At 48.3% G+C, this 25,552-nt stretch overlaps 2 protein-coding genes and 1 long non-coding RNA gene across 3 annotated transcripts; 1 reads left to right on the forward strand and 2 right to left on the reverse strand.

Annotated features, from left to right (window-relative positions):
* Window positions 1-309: 309 nt before the first annotated feature.
* C12H5orf52 (chromosome 12 C5orf52 homolog) lies at window positions 310-6,980 on the reverse strand. Its single transcript, XM_002915598.4, has 3 exons — window positions 6,459-6,980; window positions 4,232-4,340; window positions 310-1,404 (listed from the first exon to the last, which is right to left on the reverse strand). Exons 1-3 carry the CDS (start codon window positions 6,827-6,829, stop codon window positions 1,219-1,221), a joined length of 666 nt encoding a protein of 221 aa, XP_002915644.3. The 5' UTR covers window positions 6,830-6,980; the 3' UTR covers window positions 310-1,218.
* A 4-nt stretch (window positions 6,981-6,984) lies between these two features.
* Window positions 6,985-13,410, forward strand: DUSP18 (dual specificity phosphatase 18). Its single transcript, XM_011220171.3, has 2 exons — window positions 6,985-7,409; window positions 10,080-13,410. Exon 2 carries the CDS (start codon window positions 10,149-10,151, stop codon window positions 10,713-10,715), a length of 567 nt encoding a protein of 188 aa, XP_011218473.1. The 5' UTR covers window positions 6,985-7,409; window positions 10,080-10,148; the 3' UTR covers window positions 10,716-13,410.
* Window positions 11,702-21,139, reverse strand: LOC117795098. The gene is made up of 3 exons (XR_004618915.1): window positions 20,641-21,139; window positions 19,646-19,749; window positions 11,702-11,807 (listed from the first exon to the last, which is right to left on the reverse strand). It is a non-coding gene; the product is annotated as an uncharacterized LOC117795098 (long non-coding RNA).
* Between the last annotated feature and the right edge of the window lie 4,413 nt (window positions 21,140-25,552).

Raw genomic sequence — 25,552 nt, forward strand, 5'->3', positions numbered from 1 at the left:
AAGAGGAATAGTCATTTATTCAGAAAACACTGAGGGACGACTCCATTTACTCGGCATTGTGGTTACAGATGAGTAAGTTAGCATCCCTGCCATTAAGACATTCACAGTCTGGCCAGGGAGACAGTGAGCAAACAAGAAATGGCCAACCAAACACTCAGTGCAGACAGAGGTGTGGGCACAGGAAGGAGTGGCCTTTTCTACGGGGGCCCGGTGGGGGAAGTGTCACGGGAGAGGCCTGGACTGGATCTGGGAGGATCCTTGGTCCCTGCTCTCAAAGACTGTCCCATCTAATCAGGGGTTAGGACAAATGCCCAAATAGCTACCACACAAGGCAGGATTAAGCCACCCTGTGTAATCCAAGTTCAGAGGGGAGAGGAAACCCATGTGGCAAAGGCCATGGATGTGAGGGGGAAGGACAGGCAGGAAGCAGAAGGAGGTCAGAAAAGTTTTGCAGAAAACGGCATTGAGATAAGCTTTGAAGGATGATGAGATTCCTGAGAGCCCTGGGGGGCGCTGAAGGGGTATTCTGGATGAGGGGCCTGTGCATGTAAAGGTACAACGTGGGGATTGTCAGGGTGTAGTCGGGACAGCAGGCAGGCCAGGGAGTGGGGACCGGTGAGGCCAGAAGCCATCAGGGAGCCATCACGATAAGAGCCATAGGCAATGATGGGCCCTGGGCCAAGCCCTCCACATCCTCACACCAATTCCTGGAGGCAGGTTCCCTGGCTACCACCCCATTGTTTTGGATAAGGAAACAGAGGCTCAGAGAGGTTACAAAGTCACACAGCTGACGGGTGGCAGATATAGCGCTTAACCTAGGTCTGTCCAATGCCTCACCTTGACCCCCTCACCACTAGGCAGTGCCTTTACTGAATCCTTCCCATCTGAGGTACCACTCACTGTCCCAGGACACTTGGCCTGGCATCTCACTTCAGACACATGGGTACCGAAGGTCGATCTTGGCTTTAGCCATGGAAGCCGGCTCAATTCAGCTTCCTCCCAACCAGGCAGCTACGGGCCCATCAGGATCACCCTCACCGGAACAGATGGGATGGGGCAGGGCAAGGAATATTACGGTTGCCGAGGGCTTTTGTGCTGTACTGACCACTGGTCTCAGTTTATTGTTGTTCTATGATGGTGTAGGCTGGCTAGCTTCTGCCCTTCCTCTGCCTGTAGCCTAGCAAGGTCATGGCCCAGGGGCAGATTATTCCCCCTTGACTAGGGTGGCTGGCTTTTCCTTTTACTCTGGAGTTCATCCACGTGGAGCTTATCCAGGTACTGCTGGATTTTCATGGATTCCTGCCGCCAGCGCCCCAGCTTCCTGAGCTGGTCTGTCATGAACTTCTTCCTCAGGTGGTCATAGAACTGGCTGGTCTTTTTCTTGGTCTTCTCTATGGCTTTTATCTTAAACAAAACAAAGCTGATGTTAGGGTGAAGAAGCTAGTTCACAGAAGGCAACACATCTGTGCAGCTGATGGGGGGCGGGGAATGGGCCAGCTGGACTCAATATTCCCTAAATAGATTGACTCATAGTGAGCCTCAGTTTCCCGATTTGTAACACGCGGGCATTGAGCTACATAACCCCTACGGTACCTCTGACAGTCTGCAGCCCAGGAGCCTGATTTGGACCTCAACATCTCTACTGGAAAACTGGTCAGAAAGAGGTGGGGGGCGGGGAGGGTGGAGAACGGCACATCTGTCTCCTCCTCCTCCTTAAATCCTATCACCCTGTCCCTATGAGTCACTTAGTGCTTCCCACATACTGTCTCAGGCATCCCCTACATCACACGGACCTCTGCTGATTTTGTCTAGAGTATCATTTCTGTCCTGTCCCCAGCGAGACTGTAAGCTCTGGGAAGGCACATCATTTACCTCACTCGCTCATTTGCTTATTCCGATGAGCTAGCTGTGAAGTGACACAAAGACCCGCTGCAGGTCTTCAGAGAGACTACAACAGTCAGGAAGCTGGGGCACACGCCCAGATGTTTCTAAGTGAGGCAGAGAACAACCCATCCCTACGAAGAAGTACAGAGCTCAAAGAAGGGAGAGACCAAGAAAAGCCTCATGGAGGGTTGACTTCTAAACTGGGATTGGGTTTTGGAGGATGGGGAAGTGTTGGGCCTGTGAAAACAGATCCAGGTGGGAGGCGATCGTGGGAGCTGACGTGTTCACAAACCCTCCTGGGGATTCTCAAAACCCAGCACAACGTAAGCAAAGGAAAGCTCCATAAAGGCCATGATTATTGTGCAAAGGGAACGAGGGATGAACCAAGAACCTGAGTGGATCTTGGGAACGAGGGATGAAGGGGGAGGGCGGGTGGGTTCTCAGAGTGTGCGCTGATGATTCCCAAGGCACAAGGGCTTAGCTGTCCTTGTCAAGGTCCTGAGAAATCAGTGGCTGGCCAAAGCTGCCTCTTCTCACGTGAGCACTTTTACGGGGGAGAACAGAAACACTGCCATGCTGCCACTCGGGCCTCAAACCCACTGAGCTCCTACAAGCGGGGCCCTTAGCAAGTCACCAGGTCTACAAATAAGGAGAAGACAGTGTTCAGCCTTAAGGGAAGATGTCCGTCAGGTTTGCAACTCTACAGCGATGCCCTGTGCGACCTTAGTGAAGTTACTCCGTCTCTCTGAGCCTCGATTTCCTGAACTATTAATAATACATACTACATAATGGATGTTGAATACCTAAAACACATAAAGGCCCAATACAGCTTTAAAAGGACAGCTTCTGGATGCCCGGAGGGTGGCACAGTCCTCTGGTACATACGAAGCACCTCAGGAGAGTGTCCAGATCCTCACCCCACTTGCCAAAAGTAGAATATCCCCTTACCCGCTGGTGATAGAAATGGGCTCCCAGCCCACCCTGGGCCAGTCAAAACAGCCCACACCACCTGGCCACACCGCCTGGGGCAAGGATGGACCAGGGACACACCCTGGGCCAACCCGAGTTTCTCCAGGATTTGTCTGATGTGAGCAACAGTGGAAGCACTCCATTTCGTTTCTAGGCTACCGGCCGGCTTCCTGTGGCCATGCTCCCCAGGGACTGCCAGCCTGACGATGATGCCAACATGCACAAAGACACGGAAAGGAGATGGAAAGGGAAAGTGGAAGACACATCCCGTGGTACTGGAGTCCCCGGCTCCTCTCAGCCCAAACATCAGTGACCCGGCCCTACCCATCCTTGATGATGTAAACACATTATTCTCCATTTTACTTGTACTGGTTCTAGTTCGGTTTGAGTCACCTGCAACGGAGAGGATCCTAATAGATCCTATTTTACAAATGAGAAAAGGGAGTCCTGCAGGAAATGTCATTCCCTGAGGTCCCACAAAGCCAGCTTGTCCATTGCCAAGCCCACCCTCTTTCCACTACACCGTACCACTGAAGCTTAGCAGAGGGAGACACACCCAGACCCCTGCTCTTCTTTCGGTCTCTTTGGCCTTTAAGAGGATTTAGCTCCATCTCTTGAGCCTCTCCTACTCTTTTTAATGTCAGAATCTCATAGCCCCGTCTAGATTTGGCCCTGGAACATGGAGGGAAGCCAACAGAGTCAAGAAGGGGCAGCAATTCAATGCTGGGCTTTCCTCTCCACTTGAAGAAACGAGTACATTCTCACAGTCCATCCTGTTCACCAGCCTCTTCCTAGTGCCCAACACAGTGCCTGTCCTAAGTAGTCCCTAATGACGCATTTAATGAATTAAGTTGAGTCTGTGTGGTGACAACAGTTTTCCCTCCCCTTCTTCTACGGGCTTTTGGGGAAGCAGGTCCAACCCTACTTGTCCATAAGCAGAAAGGGGAAGGGCCTCAGTTCTCCTCCAGGTAACGGGGAATTCCTAAAGGAAAAAACAGACCAAAGTGTGTTGATGCCACTTCAAGCTCCAAGACCCAAGATTTCTTTCTACAGGAGATAGTAGGAATCCATTCATCGATCTCCTAGAGAAATAGCATGATTGGAGGGGGTAAAATGCCCCAAGAGCCAAGAAATATGGAATCCTTCTCCCTGGCTTCCTCAGCCCAGGAATAGCTGTGACACCTGGGGCAAATCAGTAACCTCAAATCTTAGTTGCCTCCTCTGTAAAATGGGACTTGCTTTAGAGCACCTTAATGGCTCCCTATCACCTCTAAAATCTGATTCCCCACCACCCCCCACCCAGGCTATTGGGGAGGGTGAAGTGAACATAGGTCAAGCCACTAAAACCTTCTAATGCAAAAGCTTTTGATGACTTTACCTCCATCTCACAGATTCGCTGTGCGTTGGGGTTGTCACGAGTGATCACCCGGAATAAGTTGCTCTTGGGTAACAGTTTTTTCACCCCTGCTTCACTGGAATTCATTAAGCTGGAAGTAGGAGGGAAAAGCGGTTTGGGGTGAGATGGCCAGGGCTAGGAAAGGGACGGATTTGATGGCGTCCTAGGGGAGTGACTGAGTCTTCCCCAGGATTCTTAGGAAAGGCACAGCTATCCTCATTGTTGGAGGAGCAAGGGAGTAGGCCTCAGCTTCTGTGCACCAAACGGGTATTTTCTGGATGCTGAGAGGAAAAGTCATCCTGTGAAAGACACAGAAAGGCCCAGAGCAGTCCACAAAAAAGGGTGAACAGGACTCAAAACTGTCCTCAGAAGCAGCCATCTTAAGGAGAAAAAATAGGATGAGATGGGAGGTGGGGGTCTTAGAGATGAGCAAAAGTTGTAGGGTAGGGTAAAGAGGGATGTAGGGTAGGGTAAAGAGGGATGAATCTGGGGGGGGGGCGGGGCGGTGAAGTGGGGAGCACTTGCTCCAGAGCCTAGGTCTAAGAAAGATTGGCAGGGAGAGGGATCAGAGGAAGCAGGGAAAGGAGGGTTGGAGGTTAGGCTGGTTAATAGGGGAATTCTAAGAGAAGAAGGAACTCTAAGGGAAGAAGTCTTGGAAAAAGTCTAGAAAAGTGAGGGAAGTTTGTGGTGGAAAGAGGTTTGAGGAGACTTCCTAAGATGAGAGGAAGGAGATGGGATGGGAGGGGTTGGGTTGGGGTGGGGAGCAGGGTATGGACTGGAGCCAAGTGCTCCAGGTGAAACTAGGGATGAAAATTTGGCCAAAATGAAGAATAGGTCAAGAATGGATAACAGCAGGTTTTTGCTTTTTGGTAATTTAGTTATACCATGAAGCGGTTTTGCAAATATGTACCCTTAAATGTTTTTGCCCATTTCAAAATAATTGTTCATATTTTCTTCCCAAAAATTTGTAAACTAAATGTACAATAGGGAAGCAATGGAATAAATTATAATTAGGTCATACAATAAAATACTACACAGTCATGAATAAAACAGATATCCATAGTGCATTTGGTGGGGGAGTAGGTAACACAATAGTGAAATTTCTTATGACAAATTTTTCCCCCAAAAGATGTATCACCATGTTGTAGGACATATATACGAATAGATCTGGAAAAATGTACACCAAAATGTTAACAGTGATTGTCTGCGGCCATTCATTTTGCTTGCTTGTCTTGTCTGATTTTCCTATAAGTGTATGCTACTTTGATAGGACAAAAAAGACAATATTTAAAGGTTAAAACATTGTGAAGGATTAAAATTTTTTTTCTAATTCATTTTCAGCCAATTTGGAGCTATGGTTTTATGAATGGCTTTACATTTATAGACTAGTCCCCATAACAAATGTCCCCAGTCTCCCATTTACATTTTTCTGGCAACAAAGGCATGAAAATAAAAAGGATGACATACAAAAAACGAGATGCTTACATAAAAACGTCTCCCATATCCTGTTAAAAAAAAAAAAACGTAAAATATTTAAAGACACATAAAACGCACTTCGCCTACTCAGTGTTGCACCAAATTTACCAATACTTGTTGGAAATTTTTTAAAAGGTGGGGGGCAGTGACTGTAAACATCCCCTTTCAAGTAATAAATGGTCATTTTGAACCAAATTGTTTTCCAGCGCAAGGTCTCTGTGGGAGCCTAGAGGATGCTGCCAGGGTGGTGGAATGGAAGGGAGGGAGGGGAAGTTGGGGTCTGTGGGGCTCAGGCTGAGCTGAGGGGCTTTCCCAGGACTGCTGGGGAACGTAGAGGCTGAGGAGAGAGATGTCAGGCCTGAGGGGACCTGAGCCTCGCTAGGCTCTAAGGAAGTTCAAGACTGGCCCAAAGGGCGCTGGAGACTCCTGGGCTATGAGATGTCAAGCCTGGGAGACTAAAGGGCCGGGGAGATTCGGAAGACACGCAGGTGGGACATGGGAATTCCAGCTTCTCCCGAGAGTCGGGGGTGAGGGCGTTTGGGCCCCCAGGGGTGCGAGGAGCTGGACTGGGTTGGAGCTGGGGCTCGCATCCGTGAGAAATCCAGGCTCTCTTGGAGTTTAACAGAGTGTTAGGCTCTGAAGAGCTCGGGGCTCTGGGAGAGCCAAGGCCGAGGTCCTAAGAGCCGCTGGAGGCGCGGGGATCTGAGAAAAGCCCGGGACACCCGGGCCGCACCTGAAGAACACCGGCGGCTGCGCGCTCCGCGGCGGCGGGAAGATGACCCGCGGGCGGGTCCCTACGTTGGTTTCCGGTTGGCTGCTCAATCTAACGTGCAGGGAGGCCGAGGCCCGGTGGGTGCCGGAACTGGTGGTCGCAGCCGAAGAAACATACGGCGAGCCCAGATCCCATGTGACCGAGGGCCTGAACGGCCGGGCAGCCGAGTCTCCCATGATCGAGAAAGACTGGGCAGTGGGAGCCAGAGGCCGGTGCGGGGAGGCCCAGGCCCGGTGGGTGCGGGAACTGGTGGTCGCAGCCGAAGAAACCGACGGCGAGCCCAGATCCCATGTGACCGAGGGCCTGAACGGCCGGGCAGCCGAGTCTCCCATGCCCCAGAACGACTGGGCAGTGGGAGCCAGAGGCCGAGCCAAGGTCGGAGTGCTAGCGCGCCGACGCTGAGTGAATCCCTGCGCCCACCCGGCGCGCAGACAAAGGCGCGTTGCCCGGGAGACGCGTGACGGAAGGTGGAACGTTGGGGCGGGACGTATGCGCGGAGTCTAGGAGGCTGAGGACGCAGCAGGATTGTCCCTCAGCGGCCGCCGTAGTGCAGCGGGCGCGTTGCCTTGGAGATGGGCTGGGCGAGACGGAGTGGGCGGCAGTGCGCTGAGCTGACACTACCTCTCCGCTGGGACTCATGTGGCCCCCGCGTGATCGCGGGGCGGGTAATCGCGTAAGGCCGGGCGGGGCAGCTCCAGGGAACGGAGACGAGGCCGGGGTTTCTCCGAAGACCCGGCACTGCGGATTCCTCCCCGAGAGGAGGGACCATTGCTATGGAAACCAGAGCGCGGGGCAGCGGGGAATTGTGGCTCCCGGATGGTGACCGATCTTCTGTCTCCCCGAGAACCTCACCCGAGGCTTCGGGCGCGGTTGCTTCCTGAACGAACCTGCCCTCCCGCCCACGGGAGAGAGGTAAGACTGTGTGGGGGTTCTTAATATCCAGCAGGCGAGGGAGCCCATTACAACGTCAGCTCCCCAGAAAACCTAGGAGGCTCACCCCTGGAAGTGGCTCTTTGCTCTTGTCAAGCCGTGGACTTCGTTCCACGCTTATAACCCAGGATTAATGAACGCCCCGCGGTGTTTGCCGACTTTTCCCACACGTGATGAAACTAGAAAGACCAGCTTTCGGACCTTGCTCTGTGACCCTAGACAGGCCCTTTTCTCCTCTCTACTTCACTTTCCCGTGTGTAAAATGGAGATACTAACTACAGACACCTATTATGTTGGCTTGAAGATCGAACCAGATGAAGGAAGCCAAAGGCTTTGTAGGCTATAAAATGGTGAAACTAATCACCACCATCCTCCCCCTTACGCTAAATGTTCTTCAAAACTTTGTGTCATTTCTTGAGGCAATCTTTGAAACTCTCTCGCCCCGAGCCTGAAATAAATCCCTTTATTCTTCATTCCCATAAGCCCGACATTTCAATGTCCCTAACAGCAGCAAGAATAGTTACCATTTATAGAGGACTTAGTCTGTGTCAGGCCGTGTGTTAAACACTTTACCTGGGGTTATCTCATTTCATCCTCAGAAGATCCTTGTTAAGACAGGCACTGTTATCCCTATTTTTCAGCTCTGTAGTGCCTGTAATTGCCTATTTAATGTGTGTCTCTCCCACAAGACTTTGAGCTCTGTGAGAGGAGGGGCCATGACTGTCTTGTACATTTCAATATCCCCAGATATTGAATCCCTTGACTAGCATGTAAATATCTCTTGACTAGCATGTAAAAGTGTCTCCTCCCATCACTACCCTCACCTTCAAGACAAGTGTCTTCTCTGCACACTTTGTCACTGTGATGAATAGCAGTTTCCTCTATTCCTGTTGCCCACTGGGCACTAATTTTGGGAATCCTCAGTTCACATTTCTCTGGGTTTTTGGGTGATAAGGATCCATCATTCTGGGTGATGGAACATCCCTTAGCATTTAGGCTTTCAACTGAGTTTTAGGGAGCTTTTTCTCTGCCCCCACATGACCCTTGGCACCAACAGCCCCATCTGGCCTTCCTGGGGTGAGCCTGATGCATTTGACTCTGGGGCATTGGCTGGTAGGATTTCCTGTGTAGCCTTTGGCCTTCTTCTCCAGCAGCTTAGGAACCACCCTCACCTCCACCAAGCTCTTCCCCCAAATTCTAGACAAACAAGGCCAGAAAACTCATCCTTTCCAGAAGATCTCTGAGCTGGCAGAGTCGTGGTTATTGGCGTCATTCCTCATTCAACAAATATTTATCAAGCACCTACTTATATGGACACAGAACTTAGCATTGGTGAGACAGTAGGAGTAAAGATAGTTACAGTGAATCCCAGTAGAACTCACAGACAAATGAAGACGAAACCACATCTTCAGGAAGCGGTAGGAAGAGGAGCACATAAGGCTCAGAAAGCCTGGAGCAGGGACTTGATTAAACCTGGGGGAGGGGTATGGTTCCAAGAGGTTTCCCTCAGAAAGTGACCCTTAGCTAAGATCCCAAGTCCTCTGCTGAATGGAACAGATCAGGATCTGATAGACTTGTAGGGAAAAAGGGTTCTGGGCCAAGAGAGCAGCAAAAGCAAAGGCCCTGGGCCAGGGAGGACTAGGTATCCATCGGGCACTGCAAATGACTCAGCCTAGCCAAGGCCCTTCAGGGTGGAGGAAAAGAGGCTAGAGATGGGAAGGAGCCATACCACAAATGGCCTGGACAGTCAAACTAAGGGGCTCCATCTCATCCTGACAGTGGTCAGCCAGTGAAATATATTAAGCAGGGGAACAGAACTCTGCTCCTCGTTTGTCTCTGCCTGATGAAGACTGCCATTTGGCCTCGAGAAGTGTGCTCTAAATCTGGATACTCCTGTTTCAGTAGAACATGTGAAAATGTGCTGTTTTTGCAGCTTTGTTCAAGACTGGGAGCGTAAAGGGCCTGGGATTTCTTAGGAGAAAGCAGGGGTGTGCCCCTCCCTGGGGTGCATGCCATAGCCCTGCTGTGCACAGCGTCATGCTGGTATGGCTTGTCCACCTAATGCCCCTCTGCTTCTCGGGGAGCTGCTATGGGGCCGCTCATGCTGGCCTCCAAGAAGCTTTCAGACGCCTTCTTCCCTAGGCACTCTCCTTAGAGGCAAGGTGCAGGAGCTTGGTTAATGATGTAGGACTCTAATTTGATGTCACTTTCACAGGAGCACATCCTGTCTCTTCAGAGGGATTCTTGGAGGGGGGATGCTAGGACCCTCCTCTCTCTTATACCATCAGTGACTCCTCATGTCACTGCTTCAGAGTCTCATGATTTGAGCATAAGGTCAGAACAGAAGCAAGACTGTGCAAGTGGCTCCTGCTTGGAGGGAGAAGAAGGCTGTGTGAACCTAGACAGAGAGGCCAGGGCACAGGTGATGGACACAGTCAGCCTGCCCAGCTAGAGATGTGGAGCCCCTCAAAGGAGGCCTTGACTTCCAGACTTGGAGATTAAATTCTCTGGGTAGTTCTGCTGTGATGGTCAGAGGACCACCTTGGGGATCCTGTTACAGACCCATCCATTCATTTCCCAGAAATCCCCTGGGGTTGGCTCTCTGGCCCAGCTGGGCTCCTGCTGTCCTAAACATTCTCTCCCTCCTTGCAGTCTTCCATGGCACAGGCCAACAGAAAGATGGAGCCTTCGTGCCTCACTGGCTGCTGACCCCTCGGCCTGATGACGGCGCCCCCGTGTACCTTTCTGGTTCAGTCCCGGCAGCCCTCGGTCAGCGGCCTCTCGCAGATCACCAGCAGCCTGTACCTCAGCAGTGGGGTGGCGGCCAACAACAAGCCTATGCTTGCCAGCAACCGGATCACCACGGTCATCAACGTATCGGTAGAAGTGGTGAATACCTTATACGAGGACATCCAGTACGTACAGGTGCCTGTGGCCGACACACCCATCTCGCGTCTCTGCGACTTCTTTGACCCCATTGCTGACCACATCCACAGCGTAGAGATGAAGCAGGGCCGCACGCTGCTGCACTGCGCGGCTGGCGTGAGCCGCTCAGCTGCCCTCTGCCTCGCCTACCTCATGAAGTACCACGCCATGTCCCTGCTGGACGCCCACACGTGGACCAAGTCATGCCGGCCCATCATCCGCCCCAACAGTGGCTTTTGGGAGCAGCTCATCCACTACGAATTCCAGCTGTTTGGCAAGAACACGGTGCACATGGTCAGCTCCCCTATGGGAGTGATCCCTGACATCTACGAGAAGGAGGTCCATTTGATGATTCCACTGTGAGCCGTCCTGCCAGCCCCCGCACCCAGGTCAGAGGGGCAGATCTGCTGTGGACCCTCCACCACGATCTGAACTGAAACGTTCCACTTTCCTCAATACAGAAAAAACAGATGATACCTTTTATAAGGGCCAGAAAAAAAGGAAAGGTGCTGTAAACCTTAAAGGTGTTTTAACCTTATTATCCATATCTTCAAAGATTAATTCACCAACTGTACAATGGTGCAGAGAGGTTTCCTACCCTTGTAAATGACGGGTCATGGCTGCTGGCCAGAGGGGAGAGTGAGGCCTGTGCCCAGGTCAAATGGACTAGCGCCTAAAGCGTTTGGCAAGCCTGGAATCCTGCTGCCCTCCCCCAGACTGACTAACCCAGGAATGAGTCAGCCACAATTCCACTAAATTCTTTCAAACCCAAAGCCAGAGCCTTAAGCATCTTTGCGCCTCCTGTGCTGTTCACAGTAAGTGTGCCAACCCACTAGGTAAGTGGCCTGCAGGTGGTGCTCCGGGAGTCCTGGGGGCCCAGGCCAACTCTGCTTCCGCCTACGACCCACAGGGGCCCAACTCTGGTTTTCTGGATTTGATTTACACATGACATAGTTTTCAAAGAAAGCATTCTACAGTATAAAATGTTTAAAAATATTTTCAATTTTGAGTGCTGTTGTCTCAAGTACCCTTGGCAGTCCCCTGCCAGCCTTCGATGAAAGGTGGCATTCATTTCCTTCTTGGGGACACATGTGGAGAGCAGGCCTGACATCAGGCATCAGGGGTTCCTCTCACAGGTCTCAGTTTGAAAGGCTGGAGCTGCAGACCGGAATCTAGCCTTGTCACCTCCTCCCCATGTGATTCGGACCTCTTGGCACCTCAGCTTTCTCATCTGTCCACGCAATGACAGCCCTTTCCTCACAGCATTATCATGGAGATTCAGCGATCCCTTAACAGGGCGCCTGGCACGTGGTAGGGGCTTGTGGTAGCAACTTTCCTCACGAATGATGCTTTGGCCCCACTGGTCTGGATCAGCGCGGTCATCCTCATGGTGGCATTTCCCCCATCTGTGCACAGCCCTTCACTGTTTACAAAGTGCTCTTCCAGAAAGTCATCCTGTGGGGGGAAAAAGTGGTTTGAGGCCTTTCGGACCCTACCTTAGAAGAGGCCTAGACCTCGTAGCCTTTTCAGAGTTCCCATTGTGTTTAATCCATGTGTGACCAGGGGTCCTAAAGCAAGAAACACACTTTCAGCTTCCCCCAAAAGGCCTTGTTTAGATTGCTGACCATTAATGCCAATGCTGGCTAACCACTGGGGTCCATGGGGACAAATGAATGGGCCCCACCTATAGGCCCTGAAGTCCAGGATGGTTCAAAACCCCCAGGGGCCTGAGGATCTGACTCAAGACCAACTATTCTAATCCAGAGGTTTTCAGACGAGCGATATATGAGACAGACAAAAGCACAAGTGGTCTGTGACTCCAGAGGCCAGTGGAAGCCAAATGCTTTCTCCTTCCAAACCTACCCCACCCCCACACTTCCGTTGAGGGCATGCCCAGGGATGTAATTTTAGGGTGCAGGAGAGAAGGAAAATTCCTGCTTTAGACTGACTTCTCGTTTTATAGGCCAATAAACAGACCCACAAACACCAGGGCCGGTGTGGCAGAGCCCCCACAAAGCAGCATTTCTGGAAGAAACCCAGATGGAAAATTTCTTTCATAGCCTTTTTAAAGAGAAATTGATTGGACATATTTTATTTTCGTTTTTAAAATTTTTGAATTAACATACCATAAAATTAACTTTTTTGTATGTACAGTTCTAACACATTTGTGTTACCACCTCTGCAATCAGGACACAGAGCAGTTCCATCACCCACAAAATTCTCTTATGCCACCCCTTGTATTCAGACCTTTGCCCCGCCCCAGCCTCTGGCACATACCAATCTGTTCTCCGTTCCTGTAGATCTGCCTTTTCTAGAATGTCACATACACAGTGTCATAGAGGATGTAACCTCTGGAGACTAGCTCCTTTGAGTGTGTCTTTGAGATTCATTACGTGTTGCTTTTTATAGCTGAGTAGTGTTCCATTGTGGATGACCACAGTTTGTTTTAATCACCCATTGACGGATATTTGGGTTGTTTCCAGTTTGGGGTAATTTTGAATAAAACTGCTACAAAAGTTTGTATATAGGTTTTTACGTGAACAGAAGTTTTCATTTATCAAGGGATATACCTAGAAAGTGGGATCGGTCAGTTATATGATAAAGGTTATGTTTAACTTAATAAAAAACTACCAGACTTCCAGAGTAGCTATACTGTTTTGCGTTCCACTGTGAGAGATCCACTTTCTCACTGGTTTTTGGCACTGCCGATATTTTTTATTTTAGCCATTCTGATAGGTGTGTGGTATTCGCTCTTTGTGGTTTTAATTTGCATTTTCCTGATGGTTAATGATGCAGAGCATCTTTTATGTGCTTCATGGCCTTCCACATACCCTCTTTGGTGAAGTGTCCATTCAACTCTTTTGCTCATTTTAAAATTGGGCTGTTTTCTCACTCTTGAGTGTTGAGAATACTTTATATATTCTGGATACAACTCCTCTCTCAGCTAATAGATCTCTAAATTTTTTTCCCCAGTCTAGCTTATCTTTTTATTTCTCTTAGAAGTATCTTTTTTTTTTTTTAAGATTTTTTATTTATGTATTTGACACAGAGAGAGACAGCCAGCGAGAGAGGGAACACAAGCAGGAGGAGTGGGAGAGGAAGAAGCAGGTTTCCCACCAGAGCAGGGAGCCTGATGCGGGGCTCGATCCCAGGACCCTGGGATCCCGCCCTGGGCCGAAGGCAGACGCTTAACGACTGAACTACCCAGGCGCCAGTTTGGGGGAGAATTACCATCTTTACTCTGTTGAATCTTCCAATCCATGAATATAGTATGTCTCCCCATTGAGTTAGGTCTTTGATGTCTTTCATCAGTGTTTTGTGGTTTTCAGCACACAAATCTTACATATTTTACTGTATTTATACCTAAGTATTTCATTCGAGGGAGAGCATTGTGAAAAAAAAATTTTAATGTTGGTTTCCAGTTGTTCATTGTTGGTACTAAATGGAGATACAATTGATTTTTGTGTGTTGACTTTGTATCCTGTGACCTTACTAAGAGCATTTTTGTAGATTCCTTGGCAATCTACATGTAGACAATCTTGTCATGTGCAAATAGAAATAGATTTATTTCTTCCTTTCCAATCTGAATGTCTTTGATTTATTATTTTATTACACTGGCTATGACTTCCAGTATGATGATGAATATGAGTGATGAAAATGGACATTCTTGCTTTGTTTCTGATCTTAGAAAGTGTTCAGTCTTTTCCATTAATTATGATTTTAGCTATAGGCTTTTTGTAGTTAAGGAAGCGCTTTATTAAGGTAAGGAAATTAGGGAAGAGTAGGAAAGTATTTTCTCCCCTTCTATTTACTGAAAGAGATGTGCGAATTGGTGTTATTTCTTCTTTAATAAATATTTGGTAGAGGGGGCGCCTGGGTGGCACAGCGGTTAAGCATCTGCCTTCGGCTCAGGGCGCGATCCTGGAGTTATGGGAAGCCGCTATGAGCCGGCTTCTTCCTCTCCCACTCCCCCTGCTTGTGTTCCCTCTCTCGCTGGCTGTCTCTATCTCTGTCGAATAAATAAATAAAATCTTTTAAAAAAAATATTTGGTAGAATTCACCAGTGAAACCATCTGGACCTGGAGATTTCTTTTTCAGAAGGATTTAACAATGAGTTCAATTCTTTTAATGGTTAAAGGACTATTCGAGTTACCTATTTCATCTTGGGTGAGTTTTGGTAGCTTGTGATTTTTCAGAAATAGCTCCATTTCATCCAAGTCATCAAATTTATGCAGAGTTATTTGTAATATTCCTTAGTATCTTTATTATCTGCAGGAGCCACAGAGATATCACCTTTTCATTCTTTATGCTCATAATTTGTCTTCTCTCTTTATTTCTTTGTTAGTCGGGCTAGAGGTTTATCAATTTTTAAAATCTTTTTAAACAACTACCTACCTTGTTTTTTATTTTCTCTGTTGTTCTTCCCTTTCCTACTTCATTATTTCTGTTCTTTATTGTTTCCACAGTTCTGCTTGTTTCAAATTTATCTTGTTCTCTTTTCTAATTTCATAAGGTAGAAACTTAGATTACTGATTTCAGACCTGCATCCCACAAATTTCGATATGCTGCATTTTCATTTTCATTTCAAAATATTTTCTTTTATTTTCTTTTTTTAAAGATTTTATTTATTTATTTGACAGAGAGTGAGAGAGGGAACACAAGCAGGAAGAGTGGGAGAGGGAGAAGCAGGCTTCCTATTGAGTAGGGAGCCTGATGCAGGGCTCCATCCCAGGACCCTGGGATCATGACCTGAGCCGAAGGCAAACACTTAACAACTGAGCCACCCAAGCACCCCTCAAAATATTTTCTAGTTTCTCTTGAAATGTTCTTATTTACCCATGTATTATTTAGAAATGGTGGTAAAATTTTTAAATATTAGAAATTTTACCACCATTTCTCTGTTACTGGTTTCTATTTAATTCCATTATGATCAGAGGACATAAGTTGTATGATTTTATTTTTTTCAAATTTGTTAATGTTGGGGTGCCTGGGTGGCACAGCGGTTAAGCATCTGCCTTCGGCTCAGGGCGTGATCCCGGCGTTATGGGATCGAGCCCCACATCAGGCTCTTCTGCTATGAGCCTGCTTCTTCCTCTCCCACTCCCCCTGCTTGTGTTCCCTCTCTCACTGGCTGTCTCTATCTCTGTCGAATAAATAAATAAAATCTTTAAAAAAAAAAATTTGTTAATGTTTACCATGTAGGATGTGGTCTATCTTGGTGATTATCTCATGTGCACTTGAGGGAAAAAAAACATTTTGGATAGAGTGGTCAATAAATGTCAGTTTATCGATTGATGATAATTGATGGTGGTTTCAATTCTTTTATACTTGTCCTGATTTTCTGTTTACTTGTTCTGTTGATTACTGAGGGAAGAGGTTGGAAGTATTTAACTAAAATTGTGGATTTGCCTACACCTCCTTTCAATTCCATTAATTTTTGTTTCATGTATTTTGAAACTTTGTTGTTAGGTACATACATATTTAGGATTGTTATGTCTTTATGGTAAATTGACCTTTTTTTTCAATATGCAGTGTCTCTTTACCTTTCTTAATTTTTTGAAGTCTCTTTGTCTGATATGCCTGTAGCCACTCCAGCTTTGTTTTAAGTAGTATTTGCATGATATATTTTTTTACATCCTAAATGGGTTTCTTGGGGCACCTGGGTGGCTCAATTGGTTAAGCATCTGTCTTTGGCTCAGGTCATGATCCCAGGGTCCTGGGATTGAGCCCCACATTGAGCCCCACATCAGGCTCCCTGCTCAGCAAAGAGCCTGCTGCTCCCTCTCCCTCTGCCACTCCCCCTGCTTGTGTGCTCTCTCAGTATCTGTCAATAAATAAATAAATAAACAAACAAACAAACAAACAAATAAAATCTTTAAAAAAAAGAAAAGAAGGGGCGCCTGGGTGGCACAGCGGTTAAGCGTCTGCCTTCGGCTCAGGGCGTGATCCCGGCGTTATGGGGATCGAGCCCCACATCAGGCTCTTCTGCTATGAGCCTGCTTCTTCCTCTCCCACTCCCCCTGCTTGTGTTCCCTCTCTCGCTGGCTGTCTCTATCTGTCGAATAAATAAATAAAATCTTTAAAAAAAAAAAAAAAAGAAAAGAAAATGGGTTTCTTGAAACACCATATAGTTGGGGCTTTTTTTACATATCTAATCTGTCTTTTAATTGGTGTGTTTAGACAAAAATTATCAATATTTGGATTTAGGTCTACCATTTTGCTTTCTTTTGCCCTCTGTTTTCCATTTGTTTCCCTTTTCCTGCCTTCTTTTAGATTATTGAATATTTTTAAAGTATTCTGTTTTAATTTTATGTAGTTTTTTTAGAGATTACACTAGAGAATATATTATACATACTCAACTTTTCAGAATCTACTTAGAATTAATATCTTTTTTTTTTTAAGATTTTATTTATTCGACAGAGATAGAGACAGCCAGCAAGAGAGGGAACACAAGCAGGGGGAGTGGGAGAGGAAGAAGCAGGCTCATAGCGGAGGAGCCTGATGTGGGGCTCGATCCCATAACGCCGGGATCACGCCCTGAGCCGAAGGCAGACGCTTAACCGCTGTGCCACCCAGGCGCCCCTAGAATTAATATCTTAGCCACTTCCCTGTGATGTTCAATGGATAATGTATTAGTTTTCTCTTGCTGCTATAACAAATTACTATAAACTCAGTGGCTTGAAACAGTACCTATTAATATTTAGCAATTTCTGTAGGTCAGAAGTCTGGTTGGGCTTAACTGAATCTTTTGCTTAGGGTCTCACAGGCCAAAATCAAGATGTTTCATAAGGCTGAAATCACGTGCGGGTTTTTTGTTGTTTTTGTTGTTGTTTTACTGGAGGTTCTGGGCAGGATTCTGCTTCCAAGCTTATTGAGGTTGTTGACTGAATTCAGTTCCTTGTAGTTGTAGGACAAAGGACCCCATTTCCTTACTATCAGCTGGAGGCTGATCTTTTCTCCTAGAAACCGCCCACATCCCTTCACATGCTATCCAGGCGGTTGAGTCCCTCTCACACTTTGAATACCTCTGACTTTTCCTTCTGTTCCATCTCTCTGAATTCAGCCAGAGAAAATTCTCTGCTTTCAAGGATTTGTGTGATTAGATTAGGCCTGCCCAATAATCCAGATAATCCTGATTTTAAAGTCTATAACCTCAGTTAGATCTGCAAAGTCCCTTTTGTCATATAGAATAATATTCACTGTTTCCAGGAAATATGGCAGGGACATCTTTGGAAAGAATGGGCATTCTGCCTATCACAGTTAATTTTTATTGATCTGTCTTCAAGTTCGCAGACTTCCCTATATCATCTCCATTCTGCTACTAAGACCATCCAGGATATTTGCAAGTTTTGATGAATATAATTTCTTAGTTTTAAAATTTTCTATTTGGTTATTTTCTGTATCTTCTATTTTTCTGCTAAGTCTTTTTATCTTTTCATTTGTAAAGTTTTTTTCCAATAATTCCATCCAGGTCATCTCAGTGTTCAGACTTTCTTGGTTCTTTGTATATAGAGTAATTTTGGATTGAATCCTGAACATTTTGAATATTATGGTTATGAGACTCTAGGTCTTGGTTAAATCCTATGGAAAATGATGAGTTTTTGTTTTAGGAGACAGTTGACCCACTGAGGTTCAGTTCTGATCTACCCCTGTGGACTGTTAAAAACAAGACTACAAGCACAAAATGGAGTCATTTATGCTAAGCCTCATGCCTCCAAACTGAAACTTAAATTAATTACAGTTCTGGCCCCACCAGAAATGGAATCTTACCAGTCGATCAGGAGTTGCCTGATCAGGGCGCCTGGGAGGCTCAGTCAGTTAAGCATCTGCCTTTGGCTCAGTCCTGATCCCAGGGTCCCGGGATGGAGTCCCGCATTGGGCTCCCTGCTTAGCAGGGAATCTGCTTCTCTCTCTGCCCCTCCCCAAACCCATCCCCATTCATGCACACTCTTTCACTTTTTTTTTTCTCTCTCTCAAAAATAAATACATCTTTAAAGAAAAAAAAATGGAGTTGCCTGATCAGCCTTAGTTAGATAATCTGCCTGATACATCCTTGCCATTCCCTAAAGAAAAATAACTTTGCAGTAACCTACCCACTTTTTTGCCTAAAGTAACTTCCTTATACCTAATCCCTTCTGCTTATAAAAGTCTTTCATTTTGCGCAGCTCCTTGGAGCTCCTTTCTTTCTGCTAGATTGGATGCTGCTAGATTCATGAATCACTGAATAAAGCCAATAAGATATTTAAAGTCTACACAGTTGGGGCACCTGGGTGGCTCAGTCAGTTAAGCATCTGCCTTCAGCTCATGATCTCAGGGTCCTGGGATCGAGCCCTGAATCCAGCTCCCTGCTCAACGGGGAGCCTGCTTCTCCCTCTCCCTCTGCTACTCCCCCTGCTTTTGCCCTCTCATGCTCTCTCTCAATAAATAAATAAAATCTTTAAAAATTTTTTAAAATTAAAAAAATCGACACAGTTGAATTTTGTGTTTTAAAAGGGCCATGGCTTCTGGTGCCTGGGTGGCTCAGTCAGTTAAGCATCTGCCTTCAGCTCTGATCCTGATCCTGGAGTCCTGGGATCGAGTCCCACATGGGGCTCCCTGCTCTGTGGGGAGCCTGCTTCTCCCTCTGCCTCTGCCTCTCTTTCTCTCTCTGTCTCTCATGAAGAAATAAATAAAATCTTAAAAAAAAAAAAAAAAAGTCTTTAAAAGGGCCATAGTTCCAATGTCAGTTCATTTTCAAAACTTTGGCAATGTACTTTAGATCTGTCCTAAGTCTGTGCCACCCAGGGGCCAGTCTGAAATCTGGGTGGTCTACCTAGTTTACTTCTGAAAGTCACTGGAATACTGTTTAGAGTCAGATCCTTGCATGGAGCCTAGCAGTTCACATGCAACTTATGGGATCCATTTCTCAAGCTCCCTCCTCTCCACGATGCCCCCCCACCACCACATTTTCAGGTTTTCAAGCCACCCATTCCCAGGTCCTCCAGCTGGAAATCCAGGCCTTTGGTCTCCCTGCTCTGCACACACTTTCTGTGATTGGGTCTGCTGTGGAGCCAAGTGGACAGGATGAAGAGAGAAAAGGCAATGGAAGTTGCTTGTCTGCCCCACACTCCCCCCCTCCATACACACTTTTCAGGCCACAGTTCTTTTGGACAGAGAGAAGGATTCCCCTCGGGATTTTAGGTGCTTTCCCAGCAGCCACTGCCATTGCTGGTCGCCTGAGTTTTAACTTAAGTATGAGGCTTGCCTGGGGGCAGGGCAAAAGAAGAGAAAAGTGGGGGGAGGATTTCCCTTACTTTGTCGTGAAGGTGCTCTCCTTTCTACTCCTCAGACCAGGAAGACAGGGCTTCTTGGAGATTTTCCTTCCATGCCCAGTGCACAGTTCCCGGAGTCACACTGCCTTTGAGACCAGGCCAGGAGACACAGGAACAAAAAACAAAACAGGAAGCTCACCGCCAGATTGTTTATACTCCAAGCTCTGATTCCCTTCCCCAAACCACCTGCTACCATTTCGTTTTCAGAATCCTCAGAGAGCAGCTCCATTCGGTCCAGTGTTTTTAGTTGCGTTTGGGGGAAGGACAGATGATGCTTACTCTATCTTACTCAGAACTGGAACCCTAAGAAATTTATTTTTAAAAATATATGCCCATTTGCAGAAAAAGGAAAACAAATATGGTCCATCTACAATACTATCTTGAAGCAATAACCAAGTCAACATTTTGGTATAGTGGTATATTTCCTTTCATGCATTTTTTTCATAGTTGAGATATAATTTTGGATCCTCCTTTTTAAATTATTCTTTTTAATTTTCCTAATTGGTCGTCGTGGGATCAAGATTTCATATACTAAGTGGAAGAGGTTGAGATTGAGGGCTCTTGAGAGGGTCTAAGTCCTTTTCCCAAATAGTTCACTCTGTTCCTTAAGACTCAGTAGGGTGACCCTTTACTCAAACAACCTAGGAAAAGGAGGTCATATTGGCACTTTCACATAATCCTGTAACGGGGAAGAATGAAAGGATTCTCGCAGCCCAACATCCTGGATGGTTGGAGCAGGGATTCCAGGTCTCTGTGATTTTATGAAAGTCCAGAATTTCTTTCTTTCTTTATGATGAATTAAAAAATTACATATGGTTTAAGAAGTTTCTGCGAAGTTCATAATACCCTGTCAGAGAAATAGTGACACGCTAGTGGCCCTGGGGATTTTCCTGAACAAGCTCTGTTAGGATGGTGATCTCATTACAAACCCCAAGGACAGGTAGCTCTCAACCCCTAGAGCGCACAACCCTGCTTACCTACATCCCGGGATGTTACGTCCAAATGCCCTAAGGATCCATCAACCTTCACCTCCGGCTTTAGGATCTGTATCACTTATGAAGCCTGAAAGAGAGTCGAAAGGTGGATTTTCAACCTGTTTTAAGACGTCAGGCAGACCCTGGAATTTTTCTGGAATTCTGCCAGCTCTGTAAAATGGGAGTCACGATGGCGTCTGTGGTGACCCTAAGGATGTGTCCCACAGACCTGCAATTACAGAAAGTGAAACCAGCCAAGGGCCGTGTGAAATCTATCACCACGTTTATGCTGAGGCTAGACTTCCCTCAGACTCCTTCTAGCCAGTTCCTGAGCACAGCAGGGAGACTGAGGCAGACCGATTCCTGGGAGAAGTGGGGCTCTACTGGTTGCCTCCTGTGGCTCAAGGGCTCTGATGGCCATGCCGAACCTTCCTTAGACCACAGCTTGGTCAGGAACACTACCACGCAACCTTGCTCCCCTCTGTCCTCCACTCAGAGTCTGACTTACATCATGGTCTGACGGCTCTCCATCCTTCCCAGCTCCCTTCCCATTTTCTCTCACAAATGTTCGCCTTCATAAAACCCTTGCACTTTTCTTTCCATCTTGGCGTCTGCTTCTCAGAGGACCCAGAGTAAATCACCACCCTGCCCACCTCTCAGAGGTGCCAAGAGACACCCAAAAGCAGAAAGCTTTCAACACATAAAAGCCTCTTGCCACAAATGTTTCTAGATTTCCCCTTGGCAAAACATTTGTAATGCTTTTCCCCTGAAGAAAAAAAAAATATGTTTTGCCGACTGGGCTGGGGGATACCCGGCTGGCAACTTCTGTGAACCTGGGCCAGACCCTACCTACCTCCGTACCTTCACACCCTGGCTCTGTTCTCTGGAGCAGAGGGCGGAGCAGGAAATGGCAGAATTCCCCAAATTAGGAGATAAAGCCCTAGCCCTGCTGTTCCCCCTTTGCCCCAGATTTTTGCTATGGTCCGAATATTTGAAATTCATATGTTGAAAACCTAATGCCCAAGATGATGGTATTAGGAGGTAGGGCCCTTGGGAGGTCATGAGGTCATGAGAGCGTGCCCATCATGAATGGGACTAGTGTCCTTATAAAAGAGACCCCAGAGAACTAGTTGCCCCATCTGCCATGTAAGGGTACAAAAAAGTGACCCAGAAGAGGCCCCACACCCGACCAGGCCGGCAGCCTGACCACAGACTTCCAGCCTCCAGAACTGTGAGAAAGAAATTTCTGTTGTTTATAAGCCACCCACCCTGGGGCATCTTGGTCCTGCCTCCTGAACAGACTAAGCTCATCATCTTGGTCCTGCCTCCTCTTTGGGCTTCAGTTTCCTTGTATGTATGACAAGGATTGAACTAGATTTGTGGCTTTCAAACAGGGCTCGTGGGAAATTCAGCAGAGGTGTCTCAGGGCTGGGAGGTTTCCTCGTTCAGCTAAGGCGCCTCAGCTTGGGCTCCAGCATAAGGTGCTCGGGCAGGGTTCTTGCACCAAAGACAGTTTACATACAAAGAGAAATGCCCAGTCGAGGCAGCAGGGACCGCTGCACCAGAATCTACCCAGGTGGGATGCTGGCAGTGCTGAGAGAAGGAGGGAGGGGCACATGATGGTTGCGGCTGTCAGGAGCGGGCAGAAAGAGGCCTAGATACTGGAAGGTTCCATCAGGCACAGGCAGCAAGGGTGGCCTCATTGAGCTGGAAGAATCACGGGGAGTGGGCTTGGAGACAGCAGAACGTCCAGGGCTTCAAACACCAGACCAGGGAGCCCAGACCTCCTCCTGTCCGCGAGTGGGAGCAGAGAAAGCAGCCCCCAGCCCTCACTGAGCAAACACTTGCCGAGTGCCCCTGTGGGCAGGATCGTATAGTACCGTATCCGGGAGGACACGGAGCTGTGCCAACAAAATCCCACGTGGAACAGGAGACTCCGGGACTCACTCCCCATCGGCCCCAAGCTGTGTCCTCCTCAATCACTCACGCAACAAACATTCACTCACGCGGTAGCCAGCCTGAGCTGACCTCAGAGATCCCCTCCTCTTGGTATTCGTGCCTTTAGGGTAGCCAGGGTGGGAAGGCCCATACGGAAGAGGGCTGACCTAAGATATCAGAGAAATTACAGTAGTAGAGTTAAATAATACATGAAGATATTAGAGAAATGAGTGTGACTTTTGAAATTGGGTCACAAAGGACATTGTGGCTTTTTGCTCTCTTTATCACTCACTTTGAGAGAAGCCAACTACCATGTCATAAGGATACTCAAGATGCCCTGGAGAGAAGCCCACGCGGCAAGGAACCAAAGCCTCCTGCCAACGGCCGTGTGGACGACTCATCTTGGAAGTGGACCCTTGCCCCAGTCAAGCCTTCACACGACCGCAGCTCTGGGCGACATCCAGGACTATTCCACTAAGCCACTCTCCAATACCTGATCCACAGAAACTGTCAGATAATTCATGTGTGTTGCTCTAAGCTGTTATGTTTGGGGATAATTTGTTACCCCAAATCTATACAACTGATGGTCCTCTGTGCTGTGCCCACAACACTGTCCCCACCATCCTCTGGATCACAATACCTCTTCCCTGATCTCTCTACCTCCTGTCAATTTCCCCTTCCATTTCCCCTCCAGACCAAACTAAAGGGCCACTATCAAGAAATGTTTGTTGAACATCATGGCTCTTGCCTGCTCAAAACCTCCCATGGCTCTCCATTGTATCTTCTGTTCTTTCCAGGAAGTACTGGCCAGTGAGCAGGGGCAGTGCGATGGTGGAGTGTCTGGCATCCCTGAGCTGATTTGGGAACAGAGCAGAGAGCAAGAAGAGCCCTTGTTTGCTCTGGCCCCTGGAATGACAATCCAGGGGCCCCCTGGGGAGGCAGGGAGGGGCCCCCCTCACAGCTGGGGCTAAGACAAGGCAGCAGCTTTGTTCTGAATCCACAATGGCAGGATGCCCAGCACAGACCCAGATCCCGGCTTCCTCCAAAGCAGGGCAAGGGGGTGGGAGCTGGGGCATCCCTCCCACTGTGCTCTAAGAGCAAGCCCTGGGGGCTTTCAACGTGCACTGGAAGGCCAGGAGGGGGGATGTGGCTAGTATGAAAAGCCTTGGGGAGGAACTAGGAATCCTGTTCATTCTGTTGTGAGTCAGTCTGCTAACATTTCTTGAGGACCTATTAGGTTTCAGGAACGATTGCTAAGCACTTGCCACACATTAGCCCAGTGCAGCCCCCCTGAGCTAGCCAAGGTTCGGTTCTACTGCTGCCCCCACTTAACACACAGAGGCAGAGGAGGAGAAGGTCCTTGCCTGGGGTCACACAGCTTAGACATGCCAGAGCTGGGGTTTGGACCCAGGTCTGACCCCTGTTCATGACTAGTGTTCTCTTTCACCTACTCTGTGCCAGGCACTGCTGGTGCTGGGGAGACAGCGGTGAGCAGGACAGCAGTCTTGGCCCTTCCAGAGCCCAGTCTGGTGGAGAAGAGAAGTGATACACTAGTTCTGACAGTGGGATGTGCTCAGTGCCCCACCTGAGTGCAGGGAGCTGGGGTGATATTTAGCTGAGGCTCTCGACTCAGCTTTTCATGGAGCAGGGCAGCCATAGGGGTAGGAAAGAGCTCCCCAAGGAAGGTAACATCTGTTATCCTGAGGACAAGGCTTCCCAGCAGGGACCGGGCAGGAAGATGGAGGCTTGGAGAGGTGGAGTGACTTGCCCGAGGCAATCAGCTATTGAGAGGCGGCGCCTAGAGGGGCAGCGGGCTATGATGGGAACCACCCGCTGAGCCCTTCCCACCGGTTATCCCAGCAATCCTCACTGCCCACTCCCAATGACAGGGACAGCAAGGGAGACCAAACGGGTCACACTGTGAGAAACCGGGCCAGGATACAAACCCAGGTTTTCTGATAGGGAGGGATTTAAATATGACCTTGAGGGGGAATCTCCTTAATGCTGGATAGTCCTGAGTCTGGTGACAAGCCAGCCCCCAGGTCAAACAGGGCTCCAATTCACCCCTGCCCTGCCCCTACAACCACCAAGGGCTGGCTCTGATCTGATGGGATTTGGGGGTTGGGGTAGGCTCACCCTTCAGCCAAGCATTCCCTGGGGGTCCAAGGGCCAGGGCGAGGGTGCTGCAGGGAGGCTTCTGCTATGGTAGGGGGCTCCCTGGAAAGAGAAAGGGTCCTGAGTACCAATGAGGCTCTCCTCGCCCAGAGACATCTAATCTGTCCTGTCTGGCCAAGCCCCAGGATGGAGGCTGGAAATGCCCAGGCTGCACAGGGACAGGGCTGGGCCCGCGGCATCTCTGAGTCACAAGCAGGGTGGGTAATGAGTGACTCAGCCTGGGCCCACTTCCCCTCCAAAAGGCCAGCCTGGGTGGAGTCCAGGGCCAGGAAACCCTGTGCCTCTCCTTCCCGGGCCAGGTGCCCGAAGGAAGTTGGTGAGGATGGAAGGTGGAACCCAAGGAGAGGAGAAGCAAGACAGGACCTGGTGAGGCCGCAAGGGCCAGATCTTTATGGTCTTGTGGCCTGGAGCAGGAAGTTCTGACTTTGTCCCAGGAGTAGTATAGAGCCCCAGAAGGTGTGTGTTTTAGAAAGAAGCTTCTGGGACTATGTGGAAGGCGGAGTAGAGAAGCCAGAGCAAAGCAGGGAGGAAGCCACTGCCACCATGCAGAATGTGAGCAATGGCAGTCTGGCCAGTTAGAGAAGGGGACCTAGACAGGTCATGGTGGGTAAGGGAGGATGTCCTTGTTTCTGGGTGGGCAGCTAGCAGCCAGCGGGCCCAGAGCTCTCCCTATACTTCCTTAGCTGTAACTGTGAGGAATGACACCGGTATACAAGCAAAAATAGTTTATTTGAAGATGGAAGACCCAAAATTGGGGGGCCCAGGGGTGAGGCTACAGCAGCTGCCTGGAGTTGGCATAGAT

The sequence above is a fragment of the Ailuropoda melanoleuca genome, chromosome 12 (genome assembly GCF_002007445.2).
Source record: "Ailuropoda melanoleuca isolate Jingjing chromosome 12, ASM200744v2, whole genome shotgun sequence".
In the NCBI taxonomy this organism is placed as follows: domain Eukaryota; kingdom Metazoa; phylum Chordata; class Mammalia; order Carnivora; family Ursidae; genus Ailuropoda; species Ailuropoda melanoleuca.